Genomic DNA, 26,491 nt, shown 5'->3' on the forward strand with positions numbered 1-26,491 from the left:
AGAAACTTTGTCTATACTTTTGTTTTTTCTTCTAATCCTTCTGCTTTCACAGCAGGTGCTGCACGGTGCTTTTCTGCTGTGTGAGGGCTCTCAGCCCTGCAGTGCTGTGGGTGACAGTAAGGTGGCTTTTTTGGAAATAGAAGAGTTCATAACATATTGCACATGTTCACAAAGATGGGCTCCTTTGCCTGAAAATGGACAGGAAATTAAGGTAAACCCTTCCCTCAATACAGCATTTTCTTTGTACCTTTCTCTATATGACTGTATTTTGGGTCTAGTTATTTCACATTTTTTAGCATTTTGCACTGTGCACCAAGGTACCAGTGTGAGCAGGCATCCGAGGCAGGAGATGGCAGAGTGCGGTGTCCCCCCCGATCTTGTCTAGCGGTAGGAGAAGCTCCACGACCTCAGTGCCTGGGAGCTCTGTGGCACTGGGGAGGCTTTCAAGACCCTGCACTAACGCGAGGAGTAAAGTTGCAGGCCGAGCAACGTCAACATGCTGAACGCTGGGAGATTCAAAGCTCTTTTGGCTTCTGTGCTCCAGGAGAAGGATATTGATATCTCTGATATTTTTGTCTTCATTTTTGACTAAATCTCACTCTCCATCCCCACAAGGGGAGCTCAAGTCAGTATTCAACTATTCAGAAGTAAAACACACTGTTTGCTGATGGCACTTACGATGTGGGTTGTGATCTGGGGATTTTCAATTTGAATAAAGGTGACATAGAAGCTGTTCATAACAGCTCACCTTAACTCTACCCCTGACCCTACTCAGAGCAGTTGTGGGGTAAGGAATCAGGTTTTTCCAAACCAAAACAGATGATTATTCTTTTCAATTGAATTTTATTATCTTACTTGTAATCTTTATTTATCTTAAATAGCCTAATTTCACTGGGATTTCAGAAAAGTTACAAACGAGAGTTGGCCATCTGGTCCCTCAAGCCCCTTTGCTTGTAGCTAACCGATCTGAGGATCTCATTCAGGAATTTCTTAAAAGAATCCGGGGTATCTGCAGCAACAACACAGGCAGGCAGCTTGTGCTCTACCTCCACCTCCAAGAAAAGCCTCCTGTTCTCAGTTTCAAATGCATTTCTACGTAGCTCCTGCCTCTGTCCTCTGGTTTATGTGTCGTCGTGTGTTCCGGAGGAGTCCTCTGGGTTGTCGTTGCCGGTGCTTGTGAGAAACATTTGTATCAGGTCTCCTTGTAGTCTTTTCTGTTCAAGATTAAAAAGGTTGTTATTTTTAGCCCATCAATGTAGGACACTTCTTTTGTAGGATCCTGTTTTTACTGCTTCCCAACAATGTCTGTGATATGTAAATGACCTGTACTGCAGCTGCGCCACTTTGTTTCCCAGAACATGTTCTCACTCACTGATCAAAAATCAGTAAAGAAATTTGTGTTTTCAATGACTTCCCTTCTAAAAATGTTGAGTCTATGGGTACTACCCCTGTCTTCAGCAACAGCTGGGTGTGTTTTGTTCATGACCTGTGAATATATTTCTTGCTCCTTCAAGTATAATTAGTAGATTGCCTTAAAACGGTGGAGATTGGTTTATGTCAAGGTCTTCCTTGTAACACTTCTGCCATTTCTAGGATATATTATCCAATACAGGGCGTTGTCAGTGGCTTGGCGGTGATTTCTTCCTTGCCAGACACCTGGGTGGCTCGAGTTCAGCTTTCTTGGTTGGATAATAGTCCTGTTCTGTGGTCAAAGGAGACTGGAAGCAGTGAGATGCCCAATGGAGAACACTGCCTTCCCACAATCCCCTTTCCCAGAGTTCACCTCTTGGGTGACCTTGCATGACCTACCCGAGACGTGGCCTCATGACATGCCAGTCCTGCCCCAGCTTCTCCTTGTGGTGAGAGTGAGCGGCACCGGTGTGCAAATCTGCGTGTCGATGATGTACGGGGCGGGGGGAGATGATCTGAAGTTCTTCTTAGCACACAACAGACGATTCCTGCCGGGGGCTGAGAGAAGTTTGTGTTGAGTCTGCTCTAATCAAATGAAGACCTGAAGAAAAAGGCCACAATCTGGCAGAGTGGTGTTCAAGGTGAATGAGGAGGCACTGAATGTGTGACTGTATGAATGTGGCACATGTTAAATAACAACATGAGGTTTTTAAATAACAGGACTCTGCTCTTCCTAAGAGCACCACATCTATGCACAAATTAATTGGTTCACGGCCCCCTCTCCTTGTGCGAATGGAAAGCCATTTAGAGACACGCGTTTTCAAAGAGGTTTCTAATTGTCATCCCCCTTACAATCACGAGGAGCCAAGAAATTGCATTCCCCTTTGCCGCACAATACGGTGCCCGTGTCTGACGAAAGTGAAAAATGTCGCTGCCATTAGCATGACAATAGCAGCTAATTCTGCTCCTTCCCTCCCCTCCCCCCCGGCTCTAATCCTCGGTTTACAAGGTCTTATCAGGAGGAAGCTATGGAAGAGGCAGGCCGTCGCTGAGACTGCCCTGTGCCCGAGGCGGCGGCTCCCCTCCCCTCGCCGGTTGTCTGGTGGAGAGCCTCGCAGCCCCGCGGCCCGGTGCTAGAAGATCAGCCCGTTCCTGGAGCGCACACAGTTCAGCACGGCAGCGACGCTCCAGGATCTCTCTCCCACAGCAGCCCCAGACAGTGCTGGAGCCCTGAGGCCACTGCGCCCCACAGCGAGACCTGAGCTGTCTTTGGAAGGCAGGCCGGGTACGGAGAGCAGCGGTTCGGCCCGCTCCTGGTGCCATATCAGGGAGCCCTTCGGACGCGGTCTTAGAGATGTGCTCCAGCTCACAGCGCCCCGCCATGCTTTCGAGCAAAGAACGCAAATGAATTCGTCACTCTGTTTCTGTCGCATTGTGAAACAGACATGAGTTTGCTGTAATATGTGTTGGGTGGAGCGGTGGCATTGCTGCCTCACAGGACTGGGTTCAAATCTGGACCTTGGGGTGCTGTCTGTGTGGAGTTTGCATGGTCCCACAGTGTGAAGACATACCGGTAGCTTACTGGGCTTCTGAGAAAATCGGCCCTGGTGTGTCTGTGTGCCCTGTGAGGGACTGGCGTCTCATCGAGGTTGTACCCTGCATTATGCCCGCTGCTTGCTGGAATAGGCTCCAGCTCCCCGGCAACCCTGAAATAGATAAAGTGGTTACAAGAGTATACAGGAACATAAAAGCATATAAAAACAGTAGACAATTGACCCAAATATCTCATCCAGACAACCCTAGGGTATTGGCTTCAATAATGTGGCCAGACAGTAATAATGTACAGTAAATAGTGGCAGCTTGTTCCACACTCCCACTTCTCTTTGGGTAAAGAAATTCCTCTTTTAACTGCATTTCCACGCCGTTCCCCACTGGTTTCCTCTGGTTTGTGTTTCACTGTTCCTTCTGCAGAAATCGTCCGTGTTGACTGTATCGATGCCCTTGTAATCTATGGGAATACAGGACAATGACTACATTACAGCTACCGAAACTAACACTGAAAGACAAGATAAAAAATGAATGTTTAGTACAAAAGATGAATATTCCATCCCTTCCTGTCAAAAACCAAAGGGCACCATGTTTTCCCATTTCATGAGTTAACGTACTGTACTCTGTCATGAATGGCTCAACAACCAACAGAGTCTCATGCATTTAGCATGATGAGGGCGGGTGAAAGTGTTCAGTCAGTAAATGTCTTTATCGTCTCATTTCTACAGGTGTGCAGATGACAGAGTCTTGCAACGCCGGTCTGACTGTCAAGGCAGAGTAGGTGCCACACAAGTCATTGAGCACAACGTCAGACGTTTACTCACACAGAGCAACCTGACGGGTCATTCTGACGCGCTGTCTTCAGCGCATTCAAAAGCTCTCCTCTCTTCAGCCACAGTTGTTAAAAAGATGCTCTGACTTTCAAATATGAGGAAGGGTGTTTCGTTTTTTTAGAGGGAAAAAAATGAATTAAATCAAAGAAACTCCAGCACAGCAGCCGGAGATGACAGCGATCTGGCCGAGCGGATATGAGCATGAAGGATGTTCAGATTGAATGAAGTGTCAAGATACATCAGGGTGGATTAGCAGACACCCACTCCTCCCCCCCAGCTCCTGAGGAGAGATATTAGATTGAACTAGTCAGGCTGAAGCTCGGGAATGATAATTGAATCTGTTAATATAAATCAAAATCAAGAAGAGACTGGTTTGGAGGCGCAGGCCGGACGCGTATACAGGGATACTGCTTATGCCTACAACTGGATTCAAATTTAAAAAAAAAAACAGCATTCAAAACCAAAATATTTCGTGTGGCAATGCGGACTTATTAATCAATTTACTGTGAAATTTACAACGATCATATTGACTTAAAATGTAAACACTAGCAAACACACCATCATCTCCCGCTCAAGTTAGTTATTTTTTTGTTTTTAGTAGCATTAAACAAATTCGTGCAAACAAATTAAACGCGTCTAACGGCGGAGGTGTTCAAAAAAGAGGTCATCGATGATTATTGTACGTTAGGAAAAAAGTGCTTGGTTACGCATTCCGACCTCGGCCGAGATGAATCGCACAGCAGCCCCCCAGCGCTCCCTCCTCCTCGGCCCGATTCCGGCCGCCTGTTCGGCGGGGTGTCGGGAGGGGCTGCACCAGCACCGCCGCCTCTCCGGCACCGAGCGGCCAGCCGGCGGCGCAATAGGAGCGCTGATTGCGCTAATCTAGCGGGCCGGGCTGTTCGCTGCGCTCCCCGGCTCGCCTGATAAGAAAGCTCCGCGCTGCGGATTACACCGTGTTACGGGGGAGAGGTGACAGTTGCATTAGCCGCCTTTGTCATGGAAACTGCCCGTGGTTCCCTGCGAACCGGGGGGGTTTGTCAGCAGACCGCCCCGCCCCGGCTCCAGCCTGCAGACCGCCGGGAATTCACCCAGCTCGGCGGGACACCCTGCTCCGCGCTGCCCCCCTGTCTCACTCGGTAGCTGCATATTCGGATGAGTATCTGAGCGAAACGAGCGTTTCTAAAATAAAAACCCAGCAATCGGAAACTCACTTTAAAGCCGGCCCCCCCACACACACACACACTTTTTTTTGCCAATTTTGCAAAGTATAAAAAATGCAAAACTCCGGGTCGGCGTAATGCTCTTCATCATGAATTGTTGCAAATGCACAAGAAATCCAATAATATTGCTCAAAGGAAGATCATCAATCATTTTTTTAAATTTATCGATACCATTTACATGTAAACTATTTAAAACTCTGGCACTGTGCTATAAAGCCAGAAAACTCATCTTTTTATCTTACATAGAGAGCGCAATCAAATCCATTTACTCCTTAATGCAGTGTGAACTGGTGCTGTAGTAATCGCAGCTGAAATTAATGAAATCTCGGAGCATAATGGAGAGAAGCAGTGATTGTATGGGAAGATGAGAGAAACTCTGCACACTGTACTCGGAGTTAAGCCCTGCCAAATAGTACCTCAGACAATGCAGGCAACAGCCCAATGCAAAGCAGTCTAGTCTGAGTATTATCTGCAGTAATTTGTTATTTTCTATCTGGAAAACTGGCACAGTGAGTGAGATAAGGATTTATCAGGGGGGGAAAAACAAGACTCCTGGAGTAAGGAGTATAATTGATTTGGGGAAATAATCTATATGGTACTGGTTTTTTATTATCTACAGTTTACAGCAATGCAGAGACAACAAGGAGATTTCCTCTGGTTTTTGTTAACCCCATTTCTTTAGAAGAAGTTTGAAGTCTCTAGTCGGAATGCTACCCCAGCACCTGAACTTTTCGGAGAACAGGAAAGAGGCTGGTGTACTCATCAGTCACCTTGCAAGAAGGATTCTGCTCCTGCTTTTCATCTCAGGAGCAACAGGAATTATTCATCGCTCTGCTTGCAAAAGAATCTGCAAGCCAGGAGTCACAGTTTCTAGGGTTCTGAAACAGAATTCAGCCCCAGGCTGAAGACCCCACCTCACCTGCTGTGTTATAATGACAGTGTTCAAGGCGGAATCTGTCGGTCATATGCAAATGTTTTCAACGCCATATCCTTAATGAACTTGAATTCATTAGCAGTCCGTTTCAGGTTTGTAGCCTTAGACCCTAACTGAGCTTCTCTTCAAGACGGCTTGTCTTCCTTTGATCAATCTACAGCCACAGACTCCACCGGAGACAGTACGTCCATCAGCTGTCTCTCAGTTACTGTGCAGGCACAGAGAAGGTGTCTGTGCAACAAAACCCCCCAAAGAAGCGATATATGGAATTAGATTTATTTAACAACATCTACAGAAGATATAATACAACAGTGGTCATTAAACACAACCATTTCCTGGGTGGGGCATTAAAAAATACAAATATTAAATACTAAATCCCAGTGAACCCCTGATATCCGTCTCTCAAGATTACTATTTCTCTCGCCTTTCAGGCCCACTTGGCAACTTTTAACAACGACTATTTTTGGCAGTACATCACAGATTCATTACACCACAGCACTTTCTGGACTGTCTGTTGCTTGTGAACGAAATTAATATTTTGTATCTTATTACTTGTCTTATACACAATAACAATCAGAACATTGAGCATAGAAAAATCGACAAATACAAACAAATGCACATTCTAACACCCCTGTTTGTCTAGGAAGGAGATGTCTACTGGGGGGTCTTCGGTTTCAAAGGCACAGGGGCTCAGTTTCACTTGGAGGGAAAGTGTGTCGGAGATGGAAAACCGAGTTGCTGCCGCAGTGAGAAACTTCCTGTCCATCACAGCCCATAGCCCAGCAGTGTGGTTCCCGAGGTTTACTGTGCCTTCCGTCCCTCAAATACGAGTGAGGCAGCTCAGGTCAGCACCTCTGGATAGGTGCAGCCACACCACAGCCATGTGGGTATCTGGCTGCATGAATAGAGTGGTTTCGAGCTGACTACTGAATGTGAGCCTCTTGGAGACCTGGAAACGTCAGCAAGATGCAGAGGCACTGTGCAGGGAAGGCCAGGGTGGTGGTTTTGTGTGGGTTTGGCTAGTTTGACGACGCCTGCCCGAGAGAAGGGTGATCGTGTGGCAGAGAGTGCCAGTGATCACTAACAGGCTAAGCGCCCTGGAGAAGAGAGAGCCGACGGGCAGGTGAATGTGCCCGCTGTCTTGCTTCTGTACGCACTCTGTGCTCTGAGTGACAGCCACGGGAACAGGGTAAACATGAAGCACTGTTCACACAAGACAATACAAACAGCACACCAGCAGCTGCCCTCAGCCATGTTACTGTGGCAGAGGGCCTTGGCTCTACAGGGAACACTACAAGAACACGTATTAGATGATTGCAGGGTGGCTCAGGCACCGTGGCAGAGAACTGCAGGTACTGCCCTCAGTGTGCCCGGTGGTGGGTCAGCAGGGTGTGTCTCCATATCGCCCCCTAGGGACTCAGATCTTCATCCGCAGGCTGCAGCCCCTCACTGGCCAACCTCCCAGAGGGCTATGTGCTCTGGAGCTGTGGACACACACACAGGTGAGTGACACCTGCCTGTCTCTATACTCGCACCCAGAGACCCCGCTGGCAGCTTGTGTAAAACTCACACACAACGATAAGTGATGGAAGTGAAAATGCTGTCTTTGTTTGAAAACAAAAAGTGACTTTCTTACGAAGTCTTATGGCGTACAACTAACATGGCCTGAAGCCTATTTATAACACAAAACTCTTGTTCCTAAATTGTATCTGCACTAGTTATAGTTAGATTTTTGGACTGATTGGAAAAACAAACTTAATACGTACAGCTACTAACAATCTTTGATTATCAAACAGAGCTGCTGAGGAATAAATTGGTAGTTTTTCCTTTTGACAAAATCCAGTGTGATATTCATCCTGACACACAGGTCTGTACAACCCATGTGGACATTTGTATAGCCAGGCTCTCACAGTCAGACTCTGCTGGTTTTATTTCTGAGGCCCCAGATACTTAACTGAAACTTTAACTGGTCGAAATTTTTCATTTATTTACATTTCACATCAGTTTTAGATATTAAACTGTTAGAGGCTCCATATTAACTGTTAAATGTTATAAGAACCATAAAGTTACTAGAAATAATTATGAAAAGGGTTTGTAAATTGCAATTCAGCAGCTCGGTTACAACCTCAGGTAAGAAACTGATATCTCAGCTGGATAGATGGGGCTAGGATTAATAAGCCCTGTCCTGTAGCTACCATGCCTCTGTCTGCACAATCTACTTGCTGCTGTGTGCTCCAGGAGGAATGGCTCAACCGGATTAAACTGCATCTTCTGACTTCATCAGCCTTGTCTGGCTTGACAGTCAGTGGAGGCCAGGCTCACCGAACTGGCAGATATATCTGTTACGAGTTTTACAGCGCTGGTCATTCCAGTTGAAGGCACTGGCTGCCTGAAGCTCCACACAGTTCCCGAAGCTGCAGGGGGGAAAGGGACATCTAGTGGTAAGATGGGAGAACTGCACACTGAATCATTTTATTAACGAAGAACAGGGTGTAGCTAAGAAGGCTCCACAGCCGAAACGTTGTGTTTCTTTTCTTTTCTTTTCAGCATGGAATAAACCCATTACCTGTTGTATTACTATATCTATGGAGCCTCAATAGTTTGGCTTTCTTCCCTAATCCCTAAACTGTAATAAACTATTAGATCTTTTTCTAATGAGCTGAAAAAGCTTTTTTAAAAATTCAAATAAGGGATAACTGAGTAAAAGCCCTGCCCTTCCTCGAGAACCCATTACTCATTACATCGCTCTTTCCAGGCCTCCTCACTCACCCCTGGTTGTCTGGCTGCCCAAAAGCAAAGCTGGTGAAGCCAGGGGTCTCTCCGCTGTCCCAGCGAAAGGAGTCCTTGGACATTTTATAGGTCAGGCCTGGCAGGAGAGAAACGACAGCTGACACATCTCCTCTACCCTTGTTAGTGCAGGCTTGCAACAGAACAGCTCAGCTCACTGCAGGTCACAGCGCGACTGAGGAGCACAGCCTACAACCAAGACAAAGAAATGCTCACGTCTGCCCTTCACACTGCAGCTTCAGGCTTCCCTTTGTCCGGTAGAATCACGACCATCAATCACTTTTATTCTCAAGAATAATAATGCGCCTGTCGACACAGAGCATACTTACGGCACTTAAATTACACAAGAAGAACAGTACAGTGCACAGGACATACTTTCAAAACCGGCTATAAATGAGAAATTAAACATCAACAGAGGCTGTGTTTTTGATACGATCAGGAAGCGAGTTCCAAAGACAGGGAGGCTAACACTGGAAGTGCTTGAACTGCCTAGAGCCAGCGGGCTGCAGTGAGTGTACTGCAGTGTCAGGGAACAGTACACAGGACACAGGCCACGCAGAGGTCAGTCCTGGTAGACTGGTAACTAGTGCATGTTTGTCAGCACAGGAGAAAAACGTTCAGATATTGCATGTTAGTCATCAAAGCTGTGCATGCCAATGCCGAGCAGATACTACAGGCCACAAGAGAAACAGAGAGACAGAGAGCAGAGAGATGCACCACCTATCCAGAAGTTCCGGGTTTCAAAGTCAGGGTCTGTGACCTCATTGGTGGTCTCCAGCTGGCTGAGATAGAAGGCCAAGATGTCCTGAACCTTCTGGTTGTGAATGTGAGCCAGGATCCCTCCTTTTTCCTAAGGAACAGCAAGAAAAAGCACAGAGGACAGAGGGTTATCTCTGTCCCTGCAGTACGCTCACAGTGAGAACGTCTACATTCCGACATTATCAGGGAAAAGTAAACAAACCGCTCATTATTAAGATCCACGAAATAACCTTATCAAGGGAATAAAGCAATTGCTGTAAATGTTACTTGCTAGTCCAGCTTGGATTGTAGCGCAGCAGCGCTCCGTGACTGTGACTGCTTGTTGAAGAAGCGGAAGAATTCAGCCCTTTATCCCACAGTACCACACCTGACACCTGAGTTTGGCTCCATAGTAGGTATCAGCCTCTGGAGACACCATGAAACACTCGCCGTCGATGCGCACGTCACAGCTGTGGAACGGGAACTGCAGCTTCTCTGGACACAGCAAACACGAGTTACTGAATTGTTCTCCATAAACGTGAAAAGAAATGCTTTTTCAGTGCTTGTACTTTTTTATGTACTTTTTTGTTCTTAAATGAACACAGCAGATAAAAAAGATCGTTTTAAAGGGGAAAAAACATGAAAAGCATTTCAATGACCGAAACATACAGAAAGCAAGGTATTTTGTAACACGTGAGTAGCGCAATAGCTCCCACTGGTGGACACTTTGCAAACTGTAAATCAAAAGCCAGCAAGGTGGAGAGAAACGCTACCCTGCTGCTGACAGGGGGAGAGGGGGAGGAAACTCAGTAGAACTCCTGCCAGCTATCAGATCTCCTGTCACAGCCTGAGGAACAGACAGCGAGCCTGTTCCTCAAGCTTCTTTGTGATGCCCCTAAATGTCCAGTAACACGTTTTTACTGTAAATATCTAGGGTGGCACAGTGGCACAGTGTTAGCCAGGCTGCCTTACTGCTCTGGGGCCCTGGGGTCAATTGCAAACCTGGGGTGCTGTCTGTGTGGAGCTTGCGTGTTCTCCCTTTGTGGGTTTTTGCCAGATGCTCTGGTTTCCCCCCACAGTCCAAAAATATACTGGGAGGTTAATCTGGCTTCTGGGAAATCTGGCCCTGGTGTGGGTTTGTGTGCTCTGGGATGGCCTGGCGTCACAGGTCCCCAGGCTGCACCCTGCCTTGTGCCAGCTGTTTGATGGGACAGGCTCCAGCTCTCCTGCGACTCTGAATGGAACAGGGCAGTTGGATACATGGGTAAATGGAAGAAAATGTCTAGACATGTTCTGCGAGTTGCTCCTGAATTGGTAACACTGTAAGTCACTGGTCCTGCCAGTCAAGCCCTTCGAATCTGAACGAGTCCAGCTGCCCACCCACACACCCAGGCCCACCCAGGTCTCTTACCTGCGCACTCAGCTCCCCCATATCCCACGTCACACACACAGGAGCACTCCTCCTCCCTGTAGCGCCCGTGGACACACTGCACGCTGCACCTCACTGCGACACACAAACCAGCCAGCCCTGTCAGCCTCAGGAGCACACCCCACACCCACACCCCACACCCACACCCCCCACCACACACCCACACCCCACACCCCACAGACAGAGGCTGCACCCCCCCGCTCAGCCCACAGTGCAATGCATGCCACCTTGCCAATCCTTCTTAAAGTGCCTTTCAGTGCCAGCGCCCCTGCATTTGAATGCCTGGAGAAGCAGGCCGCCGGCTGGCTCTCACCCTGGCAGAAGCGGCCGGTGAAGCCGGGAGCACACTGGCACTGGCAGGTGGAGACGTTCAGGCGCCCGTGCAGCCCGCAGCTCATCCGGCAAGGGTTCCGGGGGGTCTCTGCAGTGGGAGGAAGATTCGGTTTAGGAAAGCATCGCTTCAGGAAGATGTTTGCTTGCAGCGCGGGTCGAGTTCGCTGCTTTGGGCATCCCGGGTTCAGGCCTGGGCACGTCGCTAGCTGACTGTGACTGGGATTCCTCCAGCAGCAGAGTGCAATTTCTAAGCGTCGCCAAGGCTGAGGAGAGATTAGCCACCCGAGGTTAGCCGTCCTCAACTGCTGAAGGCCCACACTGCGTGCAGGCTCAGCTGCACAGTCATGGGTTCGAGCCTGGTTCATGGCACTAGCTGACTGTGACTGGGATTCCCCTGGCTCCTGTGCACAGCTTGCTGTCAGGTGAGGGAGGGGATCCATTGGCTCTCCTGGGCTTGTGACAAATGTGGGACTTGCTGAGCACCTGCAAGCCTGGAGCCACCTCAGTGAGGAAGGTGACCTCCTGAGATGCAGAACGGGCGTCAAGTGATGAATGACCCCTCAGGACCACATCTGTGTATCTCATCCTCACCTCTGCTCAGGCGCGGGGATTGGTGTTTCCAAATCCAGCAGGTGTTTGAGAAACAAAATGTGAATCCGTATCGGAATATATGGTATTGGGGTACCCCAGGATTAAGGGGAGGCTCTCACCGCACAATCCGCCCACGTGGCTCCACAGCCGGAAGCAGCCGGACATGGCAGATGTGCAGAGGGTGCAGTACGCCCCCGTCTTGTAGGGCACCACCAGCCTGCCATTCACTTTCCAGTTCCCCCTGGACAGAAAAAAACAACACAACATGGTACAGATGGGTACACCTGCTTCTTTTTAACATATTTTTTTCTATTTATTACTCAACCAATCTGGAATATCACCAGTTGTTTACGTCTCCGTTCTCAGCAATGACAGCTGTAACCCATATGAGGAGAGCAAGAAAGATAAGATAGGCTCCTTCACACGTTACAAGCTCAGCAGCAATGGACAGGCAGAGAAACGTGTTCTGCAATGACACTGTGAGCCTGCAGGTACCCAACATGTTGCAGGCAGACAGGAGGAGATCTAACTGATTGATCGCAGCCCTGCTCCTGGAGCCACTGATCAAAATGTGCGCTGCCACTTGGAGAATCCCAGTCACAGTAGGCTAGTACATGACCCATCCTCAAACCAGGACACCTGGATCATACGACACAACCCACACTTGGAGCACCTTATTGCATGAGCCACGCAGAGCCCATAGTCTTGCTGCTTTTTGACATATAACTATTTACAGAAGCAGAACACAAAACCACAGTGTCACGTTCAGTAAATGAAATATCACTTTGCTTTGGCCAAGTTTTGAAGTCATGATAAAGCTTAACTATTTCACATGGCTTTTTTCATATTAAATCCGTCTCTATTATTTGTTAAATGCTCAGTGGAACTGGTCTTTGTAGACCTGTAGACCTTATGACATTGTACTGTATACACCTGGTTGTATAAAGCAGAAAAAGTCAAGGTCAATTAAGGTTGACCAAAGCTGAAAAATGGCACACTAGAGTAAACCAGCAAGTTGGATCCAACAGCATTTGTAATACCCTTAATGCCATAATGCAAATGTGAAAAATAACCTGAGTAATTTAAACTTTTTATCCCTTATGGTGTTGATAATTGAGAACACTGGAGACATACTGGATATGCTCAGGCAAATGCAAAGACATGGACCAATTTAGATACCGTACATATACAGAAATACAGGAGAACAATAAATCATGGCTCATAGTTGTCATTCACAGCAGTCAGTTGCGTTTGGAGTTCAGATGAACTGCACATTTTCTGTACAGAGTCGCCGGAACAAAACCCACTGAAAGGGTTCCTTCAGACCATGCAAATCTTATTCCCAGGCCCTCCGAGACATCTGTAATCTGTAAAGCTAATGAGCACTTCATCTCTCGCCCATCAGTGTAGATTTAACCATGTGTGCCAGGCTGTATTTGTGCATGCTCCAGACCAGAGGGAGAGAGTACTGACACTGCGTGCTGCAGCAGACTCACCCAGGTGAATAGGCACAAACGAACAGCTCTCTCTGTAACCCAGCTCTCTGACAGACATCCTGCGCACACCCCACTCGGCTGGAGGTGGCCCACACCATCTACAACACAGAGTAGAGGGGGACAGACAGATCATAACCTTTTACTGAAGACTAATGCCACAGAGACATGTGAAATAGTGCAACTAAGCACGAGCAAACTTTTTTCTTTAAATCTAAAAACATTTCATTTTTGCAATGCTTTATTCCAGTAACACAAAACCTCCTTTTCCAAAACCTGCAACTTCAAGGTTAATTTTCAAGTTTATGTTTTTAATTCTCGCCAATTTGATCTTTAAAATATCGTGCTTTTTCAAGGCTATATTTGCAAAATTACTTAATGGAAGAAAAGTTGATAATGTGTGGCCACTGTGATCACAAAATGAAATCATGAATATAGCACAGGCTTTATTGCTGGAACTGTATATGACATTTGCCCAGATAGGTACTCCAATTCGTTCTCCAAGTTCAAAAGCTGAAATAAATACAGGATGACTTTAAAAAATTTAGAGCCTGAAAAAGGATAATACATATTGTATGTTTGGCAATACAGAAGGCTATGACAGAAATCCATATTCAGTTTTGGAGGTTTTGAAGTTCAGTAAGACGAGGGCAATCACATCTGGCATGCTCACCTGTGTGTAGTGGTGACACGTTCTGTTCACTCCACATTGGCCACTCAGGTAGTTGTAGTCCTGTCCCTCCTGGAACCAGAGGCCAATGACCTCAGGAAAGGAGGTGGAGCCGGAGGCGGAGTCATGGATATTCCAGCCCATGTGGTCAGAGTGTTCCCCCTCCAGGGCGGAGTCCTCGGGGCAGGAGGCAGCCCTGTCCTGCGCTAAGACTGCCAGCTTCTCGCTCCACTCCTGGGAAACAAGCAGTACAGACCAACCTACCGCTCAGATACTTTTTTATACCTCTTGAAAATGGAAAGGGGAAAACTGTCTTTTAACATTTCAGTATCGGCGTTCCAGAGAAAAATCTATTGCCAAACTAGTTTCCTAATCCATCAGCTTTCCAACAGAAAATGTTGGAATAATGTAAACAGCTTCAGCCCCTAGGCCTTTTGACCATGTGTTAATTAAACCAGATCAAATAGGTTGTAAATAAAACTCCAGCGAACAGCCTGTCTTAGATTACAGAATACCTGGCTGATGAGGTAACAAAGCCCCGTGAAGCTCCCAGGGGAATGGAGCTCTGATTCCACCCCCTGAAGGAGATCTGATCTGGGAATGTAAACACCTCCATGTGTTTCACCATCTTCCAAGGTAATGAGGAGGAGCGTAAACCAAGTGTGTATTTCCCAGCCTTTCAACATCTCGTTAACTTATTTTTGATTTCAGTCCCTAACTTGGAGGTGAGGAAAGAGGGGTTAGCCAGCCGACAGGCTGCAGGGTCAGCTGTTAGCAGCTTGGAGTGCTGGGAATCCACAGTCTTTGCCAAGTGGGAGATTCTCAGGCCTCAGCAGCTGCTCACTGGGAACACAGTCAGACACAGCGCACTGCAAGTCTGGCTCTCGGGAGAACCTAGCAAGACTACGGCGTCAATCTGCAGAACAGACCTTCAATTAACACCCAGTCTGACAAGAACCGTGAGATTCTGAAGGAGGCGCTTCAGAAAACATGAAGATGCAGACTTCTCCCACACTGGACCCCTTCATGACCACTGCATTACATGGCAGCTGCTGCAATGTGATGTTTTGTCAATTAAGATGAATGATAAATTGCCACCATTACTATCTGTGTCGATCAACTGCCAAGGAAGCCTCTTTGACAAAACCCGATGGCTGTGTCTTTCTCCTTTTTTCAGCAAAATGCAGTCTTTTTGCTAATGAAGTGATGAAATGTAATTTATGCTTTGGAGCCTACTCTTATTGAAGTGCAAGTTGCATCAATTGCATAAGTAGCATAAATGAAAATTCATTTCTCATGCAATTTTAAATGATCTGAAGATGCAGATCTTGGTAACCTGTACATTTTTTAGATACGGCTGATTGTCCTTTCCTGACTAAGATGAAGGAGGCTTTGTTTTTTGCTCTTTGGATGTGATAATGAGGACACGCAGGCAGGAATGCATAAACAGCTGAGAGAAATTCCCTCTCCTCAACTGTTTCAAGGTCACAACACAAAACCCATCTGTTTTCAAAACAACTGTAGAGAAGCACAGAGGAAAGTGCTTTTAAATCGGGTCAGCCAAGGGGTGAAATAGCCCACCATCAAACTGTGCCAGGGCGAGCTTTTACAATATCAACAGCCCAGGCTGCAAGCTGCTAGATCCAGGAACTCAATTATACTCCAGGTCCTGGGCAGGACCTTCTTAAACACCAGCCGTGCACAGATGACAATCTTGGCTGTGCAGACAGGGAATACCTCGGACGATATAATGACTGCACTGGAAAAGTGCCTCAGTATCACAGTGTCAGAAAAACTGAAACTGACATAATGCAGAAAAACTGTTTTTCTGCATTATAATGGTAAGTGTGCATCTGCTCCAATGTGAAAAAAATATAGAGCATTTATTCTCAAAATGACGGAAGAAGGCTTCAGTTTGTCAGAACTGCTCACCAGAGCTACGTCAGTGTGCCGATGGCCAAGTTAAATGACAAACTGCCGAAGTGTTTCAGCCTGGTGTCTTAGACTCAGTGTGAGGCGGCACTCTGTGTATTAACTCATGCCACTGGGTTCCAGGTCAACATGAAGAGCTTTGCAGAAGATATAGTTTCCTGAAAGGTTTCCCATTTTATAAAATGGGAGTCGACAGACAGCTGGAGAGGCAAAGGACTCTGCCAGAGAGCAGGGACAGTCATGCACATAATCTGACTCCCACACACAGAAACCAGAACTATGGGTATGCTGTCATCATCTCCTTCCCAGAGGACATGCTTAGGACCTCTGACATTTTTCAGGAATCCTTTCTCAGCTCTTCAGTGCCTCAAAGAAGCATCTTCTATCAACAACGTTTTTTAATCTCATGAAAGTATCCTATTACACCTTGTTCTGCACAGTTATCTCTCTGCATTTCTGTTTAGATTGTCTACTCCTCTGACTATCTGAGTTAAAAATGTAAAAATATCAATGCAACACAGGTCGTTGCACATACAGTGCCCTCCTTGAGTATTAGAACACAGTCAAAATGTACTACTTTTACAGGCAGACAATTCTTATTTATGATCATGGGATTAATATATCATGTGTTTTACTTTAGGGGAATTCCAAGCATAAATTTGATCATATCAGGATTAATTGTGAGGTTTAGAGGACCATCCATCCATCCATCCATCAATTTTTAACGGCTATATCTAATTCAGAGTCGCGGAGGAGCCAAAGTCTATCCCAGCAAGCAGCAGGCGCAAGGCAGGGTACACCCTGGACTAGACGCCAGTCACACAGACACAGACACGCACACACTCACACCAGGGCCAGTTTTCCTGTGGGCAGCAATGCTCTCCACTACACTGTTGAGAGGAACATGCTTCCATACCAATTGAGAGGTGCTTTACCATACAGTGTGACAGCAAGGAGAAAAGAGTGGAAAACCCCAGGCTGGCCAAGTCAATGGCCAGATGTAAATCCAATAATACATGTATGGAACAAGTCAGAACACCCCAGGAACAGGCAAGAAGCGAAGTGGCTGCAGCAGAGTATCCAAAATGATCACACAAAATGCTTGTTGAGCTCAGTGAGTCATGGCTCACATGCAGGTATTGCCTCAAAAGAATATGCAAGCAAATACAGACTGTACTTCAATGTACTTATGTGTACTAATGTGTCACAATATTTATGGTCACTTGAAAACACTGTGTAGAGCACAGTGGTTTTGCTCTATTATGATCAAATGTATGCATGAAATCACAAAACAATAAAACATATATCATATTGTCCTTATATGAAGGCCCTTCTTAGTCAATGTTGTTCAGACCACTGTAAACTGCTCCTTAAGGAAGCCTTAAAATGTGTTGGGAATTAAGCACTTCTTGTGATGCGCTTTATCACAGAGAGCAAAACCAGACATACATTGTGGCTCTGAAGAAACGTGATCTGATACACATTATCCAAAACTAACTTTATAGTCTTACTTAAGAATTTCCTAGAGTGTTTTCTCCCGATTCCCTCACTCACTTTGTTTTAGATTCCAATAAAAGGACTTGGTCTTTAAGCGGTTAATTACTGTGCAGGAAAAGAGAAACCTTGCTCATATAAAAGCACCTTTAGTCGGTAGAGGCCCATTAACTTGTTAATCATTCCTAACAGAAGCAGACACACTCAGCTGGGCCTGTGTGTCTGGAGGGCTCTGATAAATGGCACTGTCTATAAGGAAGCACAGGAAAGTCTGAAATAAAATATTAACCCAGTCTTGTGTGGAACTCCTTTGTGTGACAAGGAAAATGAACATGAGTTTTATATGGATGCACATATTTTTTAATATACACTAGAAATGCTGAATGCAAGATGTTTTCCCTTCCAATCCCATATTAGGAGGAGAAATAGCAGTTATACTGTATTATCTTAATATATATTTTATATTTTTATCATTTCAAGTTCAGATGTCAGAATATCACATTTCAAATATGGTTCTTCCATGCACTTTAAAATACATGCAGTGTTGCAAAGTTTGATTTCATTGATAACATGCAACCAAACTTTATTAAATAAAAATCACTGTGCACAAATCAACAGTTCTTCCATTCAAGTATATTATGGTAAAAGACATCAGGTAAGGTTGTGCTGAATGTTGCATGTGTCAGAACACATCCCAGTGCCAAAGGATTTATGTACCTCAGTTTTCAAAACAGAGCTTTGATTGCATAGTTTTAGTGTTGAATGTTTTACAGCCAGCAGTAAAACTATGAAAGTTTTACTCACTACGAAGAAAGCAGGGTCTAAATCTTGTATAGATGTTAAACATTCAAGATCTAAAATATTCAAGTCATTAAAAAAACCCTCCCCTCTCCATCCACTCAGTATATTCTGTTAAGAATTGTGTGTTCAAAATCCTCCCCACCTTTATCCAGGAATAAGACTGAGTTGGGTCAAAGTCTCGATGAATCATTCTCAACACAGATAGATTTTAGACCCCCCACTGCTGCCACATTCCCATTATAGTTTAATTCTCAAGAAGTCCTAAATTAAAAATAGAAATTGAATGTAAAGTAAATACTACTAGATAGAAAACCTGTAGTGGATTTTCAGCTGTTAAAGTTCTTGAACTCAAAGGTGCGTCATGCAGCAACAGTTTAATGAAGCATGAACATTTCTATGGAGCATGACAGGTTAGTAAAAAGACTTTCTAAAAGGGTGTGAAAAAGACAAAGCAACTGACAGGACATCAGAGCTTTTCCATAGATCCCCCATCACACCCACATGCCTTCCGTGCTGCGATCCGTGGGAAACCCAGTGTGGGCAGCAGGAGAGCCCTCTTCCACACACACTCCAGGCTGGAGAGAGGCACTTTCTTAAACTGACCCGCTACACCCCACACAATCAAAACACAGCAAGAATGTTCCTGCTTAGATGATGTTTCATTTAAAAGCTCTTTCTTTCAGTCTTTAAGTCAGAAATGTATAGGATTTGTTTCCCTTTCCAGTGTTTTTTTCTGAAGAAGATACAGGAAAAAGAAGCAAAGATGTTAGAAGTAAAGAACTTCTAAAGAAATGGGGGGAAAGACATCTAAAATGGGTTTAACATAGTAATCTCTGTACTACAGGCACAGACGACGATGCGGTTTTTAAATGGATTTCTGCTCACTCGTTCCACTGACAAAGCAGTAACAGCCCTCAGCAGTGTGAACAGTGAAGCACAAGTCAGAGAACACAAATGGAAACTACGTGGAAGTGAATTTACATTAAAACGCTGAACAGAAGCCACGTCTTTGCCCAAAGAGTTGTGGGAGTATGAAACAAGGTACCCAGCCATGTTGTTGTGGCTTCACTCAAAAAAAAGCTGAATGAGATCCTTGGATCAATTAACTATTAACTATTAACGACCCAATTGGCAAGATGGGCCTCTCTCTTCTGTAACTTTTCTTATATTCTTAGCAGCAATTTTAGAACTGATCTAAGTACTTAACAATCCACTTAAGTTGCTCTGAATTCCACAGGGAAAGGTTTTCAAGAATAACCTGATGAATTCTGCCCCTTGAGCACCTTGACTGCTTTTAAAAATCTGTGCATAACGATAAATATTTAGGAATACAACGTGTAATTCTTAGAACAAAGATATTATATATATTATATATTATATTATCTAAAATTCTATGTTCTATATTGGAATAAAAACAATGAAACAATAGGAAGATGAAAGTGTAAAATGTAGCATGTTTTCTATATAAGCAGTAACCAGTAAGAAATTTAATGATGGGTCAGATATTTTATGAAAATGGCTGTGGTTTTTGCAGTGTGAAATGTAGCATATTAAAATGGCATACAAAATTTTTTTTTATGGCTGCAACAGTATAGCAATGAATTCCACTGTACAGGTCACGGTATCTGTGTTATGTAGTTTTCCTGGATCACTATAACAGGTGGCAGAACTGTGCCCAAAATAGTTTTGATATGACACTACACCATATGTTCTGTATTGTAAATCGAAAGTGTTTACAGAACAGGACAGATTTATCACAGGTATGTAACACTATTGACTGTATTTTAATGTAACACATGGGAACAGAAACCTTCTGAGTACTCACGTTGCTGTACGGTTTGCAAACATCATTTTACCTTCCTATTAAAATCTAAGAAGGGATTTGTTTTCATTCTTTCAAATTAAATAATTCAAAATATATCCACATTTAGGGCGTGATCATTCTTGCCTTTCATTTAATGCACTGAAGGGCATTGTGTCCACGGTGCGAATTTTCACTTGCATGCCTAGTCCGTTTCTATTGACCTCACACTGAGCTCTCACAGCTCTGTTGAAGCCGCTGTGTTTTCAGTGTGAACAAGCCCTTCACATGCTTAAGATACTCTCCCTTTCTTCCGAGCTGCCACCTTTTCAACAGCACAAAACTGAAATACAGTAGGCTTTTTTCCCACACAGGGTGGCACAGTGGGGATCGCTGCATTGCAGCGCTGAGAACCAGGGTTCGAATCCTGTGTGGAGTCCGTATGGTCTCCTCGACTTCACATGGGTTTTTTCCGGCTGCTCCGGTTTCCTCCCACAATTCAAACACCTACTGGTAGGTTAATTGGCTTCTGAGAAAAAACTGCACCTGGTGTGAGAGTGTGTTTGTGCCCTGTGATGGACTGGCGTCCCACCCAGGGTGCGCCCTGCCTGGCACCCACTGCTTGTTGGGATAGGCACTGGCTCACCTGCAACCCCGAACCGGGAGAAGTGGATCAAACAGGATGAATGGCTGGACATTTCCACCCAATAGGGCTGTGTTTGCAGAGTCAAATTACATAGGAATGTCACAGCCACCCTTAACATAAAGCAACTGGTAGGTTTTTAGTCACTTACCTCCTTGTTCCCTCATTTATTTTCCTGTCCTGCGTCACCTGTGGGTTATATCTGGTTCTGGCACTCAATTCACAGTGTTTTAGAAATCTGCAAATATGTCTGTCTGAAGGGCAACGTGCAGCAGGTCAATTCAGCCTGCTTCTCTCGGGACGGGCGGAAATGCATACTGAGCTTTTATACCAAAGTAAGGGCCTGAAAGCAAAGAGGTGCCATGGAAAAACAAGGGCGGTTTTTGTGCTGTGCTTCAAGCACCTGCTAGCCCTCCCACACACACATACCCTTCCAGCAGCTAACGGACGTTGTGGAGGCAGACGGAAGTCTTTGCTTTCATGCTCTCTATCAGCACAGCAGCGTAGGGAAAAAAATTCGCTTAGGCAGTGTCTTATACTGTATCAAAGGATCAAACTCTGCATTCATCTTCCAACTTTAAATTCCCATCTCATAGCCTCAAGCAAATAGTTTGTTTTAGTCACATATTAACAATCCAGAACAAATCTGAATTCTCAACTGGAATGACTTTCATCCTCGGCGTTTGAGTTTCATTGGTGACTGTGCCACAGATATGGGTATCTCTTTCCTGCAACCCACGATCTCTCATTCAGAAGTGCCCAGTGTGACACTGCTGTGGGTCCACAGTGGCTCTCTGGCTACACCAGATCACTACAGGGATCATGCAGTCTATCCGCGAAAGACGATCTCGTCACACCTGACAAAACGCTGACAAGCATGACACTCTTTTACAGGTTTAGTTTGCTTGTATCAGGCTCTGCCAGCACAGCCAGGGTGCTCTGATCTGGGAGTTTCTTCTGAAATGTAGCACCTCCAAAACTCAGCTACTACAGGGTTAAAGCAGAGAACCCAAATGGTTTCTAAAATAGTTTTGAAAGAGCTACTCTGCATAAAATGTGTTAACTGGTTCATATCCATATGGCTCTCTTACATACAGCTTAGCTGTGCTCATTAAATCGTCATTTGAAATTGGACAACACAACAAACTGGTCATAGAACTGGACACCTGAACGTCTTCGGACATGCCGATGGTCATTTCAAAGCTCAGTGGCACCAAAAGCTTTCAGCTAACTCTTTCATCTCTTCGCTGATACGTGCACATTGATGTGCCAAGTGCGCGTCCGTCCTCAAACACTGAAAGCAGCTGAAACGTACTAACAAGACAAGTACATAAATAACAAAAGGCGACGCACGCACCATTTTCTGCATGTTTGCTGCCGTTGGGGTGACTCGGCTTCTCAGCCGGTTGTGCAGTGAAACGATACGAAAGTGCTCCTTAACTCCGAGCTCTGGCAAGAAGGAGAGCGCAGAGTTACAACAGCGCGGAGGGTCCGAGGTCTTCCTACAGATCTCCATGGAAACGGAATGCAGGGGATTAAAAGAACAAGAAAGATACCGTAGCAAAAGCTTGACTTGTTTTTGTGGGCACAAAGGACTTCCATTACGGTGTTTATCGTTTAAGTCCTGTAAAAAGTTTTCATTTGTTTCTGAATTCAGTAACTAAATGTAGCAAGATGTACTGCAGCAGCCGCGAAGTTACGTTTTTATTGAAAAAGTCTCGACTGAATGCTGTAGGTTAGATGGTTTTTCTTTTGTTACATAACTTTTCTACAACAATTTACCGAAAGGGTTAAGAGTCCGAGAAGGTTAGAGTCTCTGTTTTATTCGTCTCAAAGGGCAGAATTGCCATTAGCACTTTTCCAGGATTGAATTAATGAATCTATAAATCAGTGATTAAAACCTTAAAACCTAATGAGTCAACGAAAATCTACAACCATATAGACATATAATATGCAATGCAGTTTAAATAGCCCACGAATTAGAGCTTTTCAAGTTTCGATAACAGAAATGAATTGAGAGTCTATTATTAGAGCAGTATCCCGTCACTGGTGCCCCGTGTTTAACAAGCAGGCGAAGTTTCCAACTTTCTCCGTTAGTGAGCCGCAGCCCCATCACTCCTCGCTTCACGCTTCCCCGCTGTTTACAGTGAAGTGGTGCTGGAAAAATTAACAAAAGCAGCGATTTTTCCGCCTTACCCCTAACAGGTGGGCTTGCGCTGTCTCCTTTCGCCTCTGATACCGAGCTCCCCTGGGAAACCGACAGAGAGACCGTAAGAAGAAGGAACATCCACCCTAGGCAGTGAGTCTTGATGTCGCCCATGATCAACACCGTAAAACCGGCGACTTGCGCCAAGCGCCTGTTCTCAGACTTTGGATGTGCGACACTGTCTTCTCCCCTCTCCGGCCGCTCTCTGCCCCCCTGCTCGCTCCCGCACTCGCGTCGGGTCCCTCCCCGCCGCCGCGTCCCAACGCCCCCAGAGAGGTGAAACACTAACCGCACACCCAGCAGCGGGCCGCTGGCCGTGAGTTATCACCCATCCGCGCTGCCCGGTGGTTCAGAGTGCGGTTTGGATGCTCCGATAGGGAAAGAGGCTCCCAGGACAAACGAGGCTTTGTGTGAATGTCGGTCGGTCCTTTCCGATGGAGGCACTAAACACAGAAGCTAGGCCTGTTAATTGCTAGGTGCCAAGAGAGGGGAGTATTTTTATTGATCTCCGCACTTTTCCACCCGGTTACTCAAGCCTACATTGTTGCTTGTAACAGTAATAAAGGCTGCTTTTTATTTTTTCCTACCACATTTTCACAAAAATGTTAGTATCACCCGTGTAGTGCTGTCGAAACCGTTGCAATGTTAAAGTCATCTGTCTTTATTTTCTTTTTAATATAGGCAACTCTGATGTGACAAAAATGTATGGCACATACAGTATATCGTCTGCTACTATTGGCACGGTAACTAAAAACAACAAAGATGTTTAAAATACGCGGAGTAGAAATCTTTTTTTCTACTTATTTGGAGTTTGTCTTCTGAATGTTGTCCCTACATTTATGAATAAACTGCAAAGTTTATTCATCTGCTAAAGATAAAACTAAAGCCACTAAAATATGAAACTGCAAACTTTTAAAGCACACATTAATTAAACAGGTTTCATTTTGAATGAAGAGGAAAAAGATTCAAAGCCTACGCTGAAGTTTTTTCCTGAAGACTTTGATATGTCAATAGAAAAGGCTGGTCAGGTGTGCCCGGCCGATCACATGACCAGCAGAGCGCTTGTGCCCAGGAGTGAGCTGTCCCAGGACACTGACATCTTCACCTGCACACTGCAAACGGCATGCAGATCGCTCGATTCCCAGAGGTCACCTGGACACAGGAGTGGGAAAGGCGGTGCTGAGAAGGCACTATGTCAGGGCTGTTCACTCCTAGTCCCATCTCAGCCCTAAATGAGATAAACCACCTCGGTTCTGTTCTAACTGAACCAGTGCAGCATCTTTCCCCAGCTTATCAGGTGCTGCTGTTTTAAAAAGCCCTAATCTGCCCACAGACAACACATGTCCTCCTGGAGCAGGACTGGACAGCCCCACTCTCGGCAACACAAGATGAAAGAGGCAGGATGGCACCCAATGCTCTGGGTTTTATTCTTGTATTCCCTGTGGAACAAGAAAGGAATAGTCAGATCTCCCTTTTTCTTCCCGTTTGAATTGCACCATATGGCACTGAGGCACAATGTGCGTGCCTACACTCCAGAAAGGATTCTGACACTCCAGGACAATATACAGTAGCTAATCTTGTTCCACATCTCCCTCTCTGCAAGTCAGACGCATCAGTGTACACATCACTTGGAAAAAAACAGGTATGAGCATGACAGGCGGATGTGAAATTGTACCCATCATGCTGAGTGAAGGAAGTTTGAGGAATACAACAGCCTCCCACACCTCAACTCCTTAAATCTGCAGACATTACTGTGGGTCAGGCTGTACGGAGACTCACTGACAACCGACCATGCAGTCTCCTGGTTATAACTTTGCTTCTGGACACTGGTCCTGGATCAATTATTTACATCCTGTTCTTAGTTGAATGTGATGAGACTGCAAATAGTAATTCAGCCGCCTAAATTTAAAAAATATTCATTAATAATTTTAAAAATATTCAGAGCATTTTCTTCAGATCCACTTAGTTTGGAATAGCCGATGGCATGTTTTTCACTCAGTGTCTCGGCTCAGCTATGAACCCCCGGTGACGGGAGAGAATGAGGAAGTTCACGCAGAGCGCTCTGATCAGCTCTCCTTGGAGCTACAAGTCTTTTAAGACGATGCAGCCCACTGGAAAACCTCAGGGGGGCGCTGTATTGCTGACAGTTCTGGCCACTCATGTGGCCCAAATTATATTTGCTCCTAAAACACTCTAGCTAAGTGCTAATTCCCGCATCCGTGACAATTTCCCTACAGTTTGATTGCCTATTTGATACTTGTAGTGTTAAAATAACGAAAATAATGAAGCAAAGACTTACCGGAATGGGAGCGTGATTATTTTTTTGTACTTTCGTATTTAAATCTGCAATGCCAGCGTCTACGCGAAAAAAAGGAAATAGAGAACAACATTTCAAAACTGCACACACAACGTATGACGTGGACTTTCGCGATAAAAGTAAGTTATGGAAAAGACAAGTGGACAAATTCAAATCTCAACTAGCAGCAGTCGGTTTTCACGAGGCCTAATACAAGAGGGAAACCGGCAACCGCTCCGTGTGAGCTACGTCCTGGCTGAACACAAGCCATTCAGGCATCGAGAAGTCATAAAAAAGCGTTTGTTGAGGCTTCTGACTTGCTGTTTGGAGATTTCCAAAACAAACATTTTTGGCGAGGTTCAAAGACCTGTTGCCTGAAATGAAAGAGTTTCTCAAGGCGTCTAAACATCGTGAATATGCCCAATTGGAGGATGACCAGTGGCTTCTGGATTTAGCCTTCCTCACAGACTCGACCGAACTGCTGAATGAGCTGAATGTCGAGCTGCAGGGACAAAATAAAAATGTCATCGACAAGATCAGCAGTGTCAACACATTCAAAAAAGAAATACAAGTGTTCTCAAGTAAGCTTCTCAGAGTCAATGCTCACATTAAGGTAGGATATTCTTTTTTCTAAAATGGGGAACATTACTGGTTCACTGTAGCCTGAGTCACTTGCTTTTATTTGCTGTCATTTTAGTGATGGGTATCGTTATTGTACTGATGGGCCCACAGTCTGTTTTCCCCATATCAGAGTTTCAAATTCACGCTGGTAGATCGGGCTGGACAGGCAAATGAAAAAGTAGATCTTACATTAAAAAAGGTTGGGCACCCCTGCTTTTACTATTGCATAAACACTATGTTATGCAATAGTAAAAAGTTATGTTACAGAAAAGAACCAAAATGTCTTGCTAACGCCTTTGGGCCTCTGGTATGATAGAGGCCACGTGGACTGTAGTTGCTTGTTGTCTGTGGTGTTCACAGTCTGCAGTTTCTAACCTGGCAAGATATTACAGCCACACAGGATTCGTCAGTGATTGACAGGCCACGATCTGCAAGACCAGGAATCATGACATCCTGCGGAGATCGGCAGAGAGGCCCGAGTACAATAGCAGAGGCAGGAGTGTCTAGTCACGACAGAGCTTCTCCAGCCTGACTGCAGGGCGGTATATACTGTAGATCCTGGAACGTCACTTACTGTCTTTCCTGTGGGCTCGTCTACAGTAGATGTGACGACATTCCAGACGGACAATAGACAGCTCATGTAAAACAACTTTTAATGACAAGAATTCATCTCAGTCTGTTTTGCTGTGGATACCCTACATGCCAGAAATG

At 45.3% G+C, this 26,491-nt stretch overlaps 1 protein-coding gene and 1 long non-coding RNA gene across 3 annotated transcripts; both read right to left on the reverse strand.

Moving 5' to 3' along the window:
- Positions 1-860: 860 nt before the first annotated feature.
- LOC107079980 (uncharacterized) lies at positions 861-4,211 on the reverse strand. 2 transcript variants are annotated; one of them, XR_011182825.1, is made up of 5 exons: positions 3,783-4,211; positions 3,288-3,418; positions 2,982-3,116; positions 1,810-1,968; positions 861-1,214 (listed from the first exon to the last, which is right to left on the reverse strand). It is a non-coding gene; the product is annotated as an uncharacterized lncRNA (long non-coding RNA). The 2 variants fall into 2 exon arrangements; XR_011182824.1 differs by having other exon boundaries at positions 2,982-3,418.
- Positions 4,212-6,207: 1,996 nt separating this feature from the next.
- Positions 6,208-23,071, reverse strand: LOC102689294 (C-type lectin domain family 18 member A-like). Its single transcript, XM_069181314.1, has 12 exons — positions 22,854-23,071; positions 22,015-22,106; positions 13,990-14,220; positions 13,320-13,417; positions 11,943-12,064; positions 11,213-11,320; positions 10,882-10,974; positions 9,859-9,965; positions 9,453-9,582; positions 8,715-8,811; positions 8,268-8,359; positions 6,208-7,429 (listed from the first exon to the last, which is right to left on the reverse strand). Exons 1-12 carry the CDS (start codon positions 22,975-22,977, stop codon positions 7,392-7,394), a joined length of 1,332 nt encoding a protein of 443 aa, XP_069037415.1. The 5' UTR covers positions 22,978-23,071; the 3' UTR covers positions 6,208-7,391.
- Between the last annotated feature and the right edge of the window lie 3,420 nt (positions 23,072-26,491).

Source organism: Lepisosteus oculatus, chromosome 20, assembly GCF_040954835.1.
Source record: "Lepisosteus oculatus isolate fLepOcu1 chromosome 20, fLepOcu1.hap2, whole genome shotgun sequence".
NCBI classification, from domain to species: domain Eukaryota; kingdom Metazoa; phylum Chordata; class Actinopteri; order Semionotiformes; family Lepisosteidae; genus Lepisosteus; species Lepisosteus oculatus.